Below are 6,915 nucleotides of genomic sequence, written 5' to 3' on the forward strand. Positions count from 1 at the left end.
TGATTGATTGTACAAAAATCTTAAATTTTAATGGTCGGTGAAACTTGGTAGTCTCATAATTAGATAACTAGATACCTAGATTAATAAATTAACTACCCCTGACGTTGAGAAATTCAGTGACGGAGAGTAACTTAAAACGCATTCTAAACAAATATTACCATGAAATAAATCTAACATAAAACCTTTAAACATAGCAATATTGGATCACCTGTATAACGTTTGCATTTGGGGCAGCGCCAAACCGGTCGCTCGTATCTACTGAGCGACGCGATGGCTCGCAGTACAGAATTACCTACACTGGATTTATTAGTGTACTAACTGCTGTACACTGTATTGCTTTTTAATGGTTAAAATATGATATTGTATATATTTAAACTTATTAAATTTTAGAGGAATGTGCAGCGTCCAAATAAACTCATGTGTAAATAAAAATTTTAGTACTTTGTGTAATAAAAATAAATAAATAAAATAGATAAAGCGTTAAAATAATACTTTCAATTATTCGTATTAAATACTTTTTTTTCTATTGTTAGTGTCGCTTTCTCTTGAAAAGATTTGTATCTTGTAAAGCGAAATAAGTATAAATTCTAACTAGTGTACATAAGTACACACACGTTTTTTTTTCTAGTTTCTGATTGACGAAGATACGTGCCAGCGATGACTCACCATGTTCGTTGGGAAAACAAATGGCATGTAGAGGTGGAACCGCTCGTTGGCAAGTTGCGCTTCCAGCTCGTCGGAGACCACTGATAGCTTATAAAACGGCTCGTCGTTCAGCAGCCTCCACGCTGTAATACCGGCACTCACTGGGGACGAGGGATCCTGTTTAAATTATAACATAATATAAATATAGCGCATTGGGTAGGAGCTCGACCTCACTTTCGGGTGGCAGAGTTCGATGGCTATCTAGGAAAGCTGGAAGTCAAATCAGTGGTTTTAATGCCCGTTTTCATTAACCTATAGGCGTCGCCTAAATCGAATGCCTAGTGATTTAGGCCGCGATGTCTATAGAAAAAAACGTTTCACCTATTCTTAGGTTATAACTATTTGTAGAGCGGCATAGTCGCATTGACGACAAAGCTCTTTAAATAAAGATTCAAAAAAAAAAAAAAAAACTATTTGTGAACGGTTGGTGTTTGCCTATAAATCCCCGTAGATTAGAAGTTATTTATTAAGGCATTACCTTGTTCGTCGATAGTAAAAACGGGCATTAGTATCCTACTTTAAATCACGTGGAATAAACTCAAAACGCCAGATATGCAGCGGAGCGCGATTTTAGGCAACTAAAGCACAACGGACGTCCGTTCTTCCGGGAGATGCCTAAAAGACGTGGGATCAGTTGATTATAATGATCAACTATTTAGATATTCTAACAATTAACGTAGAAAGAATAAACTATGTCATGCCCATCATTATACAAAAATTTTCCACCAGCGTCATTGGCGGACAGATACCTGAATGTTTTATCATTTAAGCGTAAAATTAAGGAGTTCTTACTTAAAAAGCGCTATTATGATATTGAAGATTATTTATGTGACATTTTATAGAACTTTGACCTTTATTTTATTAATAGATTTGTTGTATATTATTATTATTTGATTTAAATACTGGATAAGAATTTAATTAAAAGAGCATTGTAAAGACATAGTTTTTAAGAAATCAAATTTGCATGCCAATCGATGGCGATTGTAGCACTATTCTATTATTGTACCCACCAACTATGTAACTCAATGTGCAAATAAAGAAATTGAAAATTGAAATTATAGACTCTTAAAAATATAAAATAGGTACCTTGTGAGGCGCTCTCGGGACACCTGCGACGTAGAGCGTGGCGTGCGGTTCGCAGTACGACGCTGCGGCCACTCCCCCGGGGAAGTGGAACGAGTGGTGTAGCTTGAACCCGTCCGTCTGGGACACGAGGTAGCCGCGCAGTTTGCCGTCGTATGTCACCACAAGCACTTCCCAGTTCCTGCAAGGTTTTTTTTTATATTCCACCACAAGTTAGCCCCTGACTGCAATTGGATAGAAGCAGGCGTTACTTTGCGGAAAACCATAATATATTATGAAAATAAAGCTTAATTTGCTATACTCCGCGAACAGCAGCAGTATCTGTATGGTGTAATTTATAATTACTTCAATCCGTATACTCCACACCAAACAGATCCTCGGCAATGTACCCTCTACGCACAAGTCAACAAAAAGTCAACAAAAAGTCAAGTAAAGTCAACATCTCCTGAGGATGCTCCGGTTTCGGAGCGAAACGTGCGTAGAGGGTAGGTACATTGCCGAGGATCTGTTTGGTGTGGAGAATACGTATTGAAGTAATTATAAATTGCACCATACAGATTCAGCTGCTGTTCGCGGAGTATAGCAAATTAAGCTTCATTTTCATAATACCTGACTGCATCTCAACTGATGGTACATGATTACAGTGGCGTGCACTTCATACATGGTAATTATGAAGCACTAAAAATTAAATATTACTCATAAAGGGGAACGATTTTTCCATTTTATGCCATTTTCCTTCCTTATGCATACCATGGTCAAAAACCCTGTGCCCGCCACTGCATGATTATACAAGTCTAAAAGGTGCTGTAACATTCCCCTTTTTTTCAGTACAGCAGAGATTCGAGTTTTAATGCCAGATAAATTGGTTCCATTTCACTCAGTCATTACCATACCTAAACAAATCTGACACTAAGGGCAAAGTCAGATTGAATCTTGGGCAGTACAATAAACCTGTAAAGTGCTTAGAGATATGCTCGATTTTAATGATTATATATATTAATCTATAATCAAAAGTCGCTTTATATTATGTCTTGTGACGAATATGCTTTAATCTACTCCCATGCCTTTTGCAATGCTCTATGAAACAGTTCTGAAACAGTTAGCTTATTGCCTAATGTTGGCAATAAGCTAACTGTTTCAGAACTGTTAAACACAATGACCCTATGACCCTAACACCCAATGACCCTAATAACCTTTTAACATAAAACATTTAGCATATCTGATATCATCCTTTTGGATGACATAATGTTGTACTGAATTTCATAATTAGACTCCATTATTTTTTATTTTTTTTGTTCCTTCTACGCAAAGGGTTTACTACAGACAGCCACATTCAACTTCTCGATGTCTGGTATCTGTATGAATTTCAAAAAAAGAACATTTTCAGTGACGCGCGTTTTTACAGCGCCGTAATAACAAAGTAGGAAATTTGACTCCTCGCCGCTTCGATATTTTATTGGTTTGCAGTAAAAATTGCGATTCAAGTTTTGGCAGTACACCGTATATATTTATATATCTAGATATATAAAAAATGTTAATTACTACTACAATAAACAATTCTTGAATTAATACTTTGTTTATTTGTATATATTCAGTAATATAAGGTTAATAGGACTGGCTGTTTTAATTTTAGAAGTAAACTAACTGTCTCAGAAACTTTTACTGAGTATTCATATTATTAGTGTAGATAAAGTCTCTGTAAAGATGTAAATAAGTAATACCCCTTATTAAACAACAGTTGCATAAATAACTATAAAATGATCAATATCACATGATTAAGTATTGTCAAACTTAGTAACAGTTTCCAAAGTTAAGTGTACATGTAAAGTAATTTATATGCAATGTTATCATATCTCTGTCAAATTTAAGTCTATTTTCAATTTCTAATTCTCCTAGCTTCGCAATTTTCTTATCTGAGGATGTTAATCATTATATGTGATAGATATAAAGGATTGAAATCCACATCGGACAACTTTGTTTTCTAAACACTATATTTGAAACAATCTTTTGTATTCAGTTTAGATTTTTATCCTATAATTTTAACATACCATTTCGTATCTTTAACTCTTAGCGGCCTAAAAACAATGGCCGAAACTGCGTGAGTATTATCTGTACATTCCAAGCCTCCAGGTCTCGAGCAATCCTGCAACCAATCCAATAATAAATAATAAATAAATTGTCTTGCACACAATGAGCATGTCCCGTGATAAGCACGTTAAATACAGATATATTTTCTTTAAACTTGTTAATTGGGTATCCACAGAAAAAGCTGAGCGAAAAGATGTCCGAGGGCGCCACTAGAGGTCTGGCTATAATAAATTTTGAAAAAAACATTGTTTGTTTTGTTTCTTAGATTCGAATTACTGATATTGATACTGTATACAATTGTTCCATGAATTATAATTTATATGAATTATAAATTAAAATATATTAGCAGTGTGAATAGTGGTTAAATGTAAATATTTCTAGTATGGTAGCTTTGATCAACTTACAACTGGTATGTTGAAAAGATTGGAAGCAGTGAGATCAAAAAAGCTAACAACTCCATTGCCGTAGGCCACAACTATAAATGAACAGTCAGGACTCCAAACCAACTTCCTCCATTGGGAATAACCATCTCTGGAAACTGCAGAAAAAATAAATAGGTTTAAGTTGATTTGATATATAATGCAAATAATATAACAAATTATTTTACAAAAATTATTTTTTGAACATTTAAATTTTTTTTATTCTTTAATAATTATATCATTAAACATTTAAAAAAAAATTATATGCTACAGAAACCTCATCAGTATGCACTCCATATTGTTTTCTACAACTTCTACACATTTCACCAAAACATTAATACAACAGTCCACAAAACTTCTTTAAATGTTGTGTCAAGTTGTTGCTATCATTCCGCAGTATGTGGTAGTTAAGTAATGGTCCAATTTTAAATATATTATTTAATTTTAGTACAGATTTTAAGATAAGTTTAAGCTCCCACAAAAAATAAAAAAATTACAATTTTTCATGCAATTTTCTTGGAGGGGGTTAGTTTAAACCTATCTTTGGATTGGATTTTTTTTTTTTTTTTACATTCCAAATGGCTTCATTTATTTACTATACCTGTAGTCCGTGCTGCAATGGTAGCATACTCAGACCTTTTGGTTCTAATCTCCAATATGTTATCTGTGAGAACCGCAATAACTTTTCCCTCATCACCTAGTGCTATATGCCACTTCTGCTGCTTCTCTAAGTGCCTGGAAGTTATTAAGTTACTAAATTTTATTTAGTGATATTAGAAGTTCCACAAGCACCAAATAAACTTGAACTTTAATGGCTCCAGAGTTCATAATAACACAGACTATTCTGAAGAAATGTTTTCATTCCACTGTTTTACATTTTTATTTTGGATTAAAACCTCACAAATACATATTAATTAATAGGTGGAATAAAGAACATTGTGTGTATGAAAGTCAAAATATATATAGTATAGTACATATATAAGTCTTTTCATGATAATCTTAATTTCATTGTCCACCTGTGTTTGCAAATTATGAAACCAGGTCTCATCTATTTCCTTAGCCTTCCTTTTAGGGAGGCAGCTAAGCAGAACTCCAAGTTTCAGTATCACATCTAATGTTTACAACTTATAGTATTCCCAAAACCAATACTAGTTGCCAGAAACAGCATGTTCTGCGCAGGGGGTTGATTTGCTTTTTTTTCTCACACAGGACAGTAACATAAAAGATAGATACAGTGGTGTTTCCAGTATCTAATAGCAGTCTGCATACATCTGTATCCAATCTAAGGTTATCCAAAAACAACATTTTCTTAAAGATGACTGTTGGGCGTATGAGATCAAACAATATAGATTTCTAGAATATGTTTTATGATAACCAAGCTTAATGCCTCAACATTTTCTAAAGCAATTGGCTGGTAATGAAAATCTCTTGTCTGAAAAACCTATTACCTAAAAGTAGTACAACCTAGCTGAGAATCTAACAAAGGACCCTGTTATCTGTAGACAAACATAACCACTAGACTAATTACTAGTAATCAGGTGAAACCCCTGTTAGTTCATGAACCTACTTTTACAGTATACTTTAGTTAATAAAATTGAAAAATTTACTTACGCAGTAACACTGTCTATCAAACTCTTTTTTGGGCCAAAAAATTTTAACCATCGCCACAAACTTGATATATTCTCTGGTAATATATTGTCAGGTTTTTGCTGAAATTTATTATTTTAATTATAAACATTATTACACTCTCTAAGAGTCAGTGTTTTGGTATTCAAAAGCACATTAGAATAGGTATGCGTGTTTATTAATCTTCATGACATGGTATCAAGTTGTATGATTTATAGTACAACAATACTAAATCATAGGTGGTACAGCTTTGCTGATATGGTAGCTAGATATAAACGAATTTTGACACAAGACTGCAGTAAATTTTTGAAATTGTATAATCCCAAAATTGAATTTAAGCCACGACATCTAATCAAGCCTTCAGCTTTTGGCACTGATCGGAAGACGATCTGGAAAAGTCCTCCATTTTTAAGGCTTGTATGGCTTACCTATCTACTTAAAATGGTAAAAAACTTACCAAATATTCTGGCTCAGGTTTCCATTCAGAAAATACATATAACTCGTGTAAAATGGGTTTGTTTTCAGCCATTCTCAACAATTTCTATATTACCTTCTTATTTGAATGGGTTAAAACTATTTTACATACATAGTTTGCGATAAATACACTAAAATACATTAAATAATACTACTGTTTTCTTTTCTTCGGTATGTGGTTTCTTGCCAATGAAAACTCGACCTAATACTTTGACGGTAAATTGCCAAATTTTATGACAACCAACTAGAATGACATTTAACATTTTCGTTCAAGACTTTAAAGTAATGATTTTTTTATTTGAAAAACTTTTCCGCCTTTGCAATAAATTCTTGCTGCAACTGCAACTCCTATTACAACATTATATTCATTGCTAAATCTTTGTAGCTAAACACAATTTCATCAACCTCAATCGAAATTATACTGCAATTTTAATTCTTTATTAAAAACGCAATTTCAAGACACTAGTCGTAGGTCATAGATAAAAATTTGCCAATGACAATTTACCAAATGGTTATTTGT

At 33.4% G+C, this 6,915-nt stretch overlaps 1 protein-coding gene across 1 annotated transcript in view; it reads right to left on the reverse strand.

The window, feature by feature from the left end:
* Nucleotides 1-6,591, reverse strand: part of LOC120629543 (neuroblastoma-amplified sequence-like) — a 41,769-nt gene extending 35,178 nt beyond the window's left edge. Inside the window, exons 1-7 of the mRNA XM_039898504.1 lie at nt 6,379-6,591; nt 5,907-6,004; nt 4,897-5,030; nt 4,281-4,414; nt 3,837-3,931; nt 1,792-1,969; nt 667-822 (exon numbers count right to left, since the gene is read on the reverse strand). Of these exons, the coding sequence (XP_039754438.1) occupies nt 667-822; nt 1,792-1,969; nt 3,837-3,931; nt 4,281-4,414; nt 4,897-5,030; nt 5,907-6,004; nt 6,379-6,450 (867 nt within the window). The 5' untranslated portion in view covers nt 6,451-6,591. The remainder of the gene's footprint in view (nt 1-666; nt 823-1,791; nt 1,970-3,836; nt 3,932-4,280; nt 4,415-4,896; nt 5,031-5,906; nt 6,005-6,378) is intronic.
* Nucleotides 6,592-6,915: the final 324 nt, after the last annotated feature.

Source organism: Pararge aegeria, chromosome 2, assembly GCF_905163445.1.
Source record: "Pararge aegeria chromosome 2, ilParAegt1.1, whole genome shotgun sequence".
Taxonomy (NCBI): domain Eukaryota; kingdom Metazoa; phylum Arthropoda; class Insecta; order Lepidoptera; family Nymphalidae; genus Pararge; species Pararge aegeria.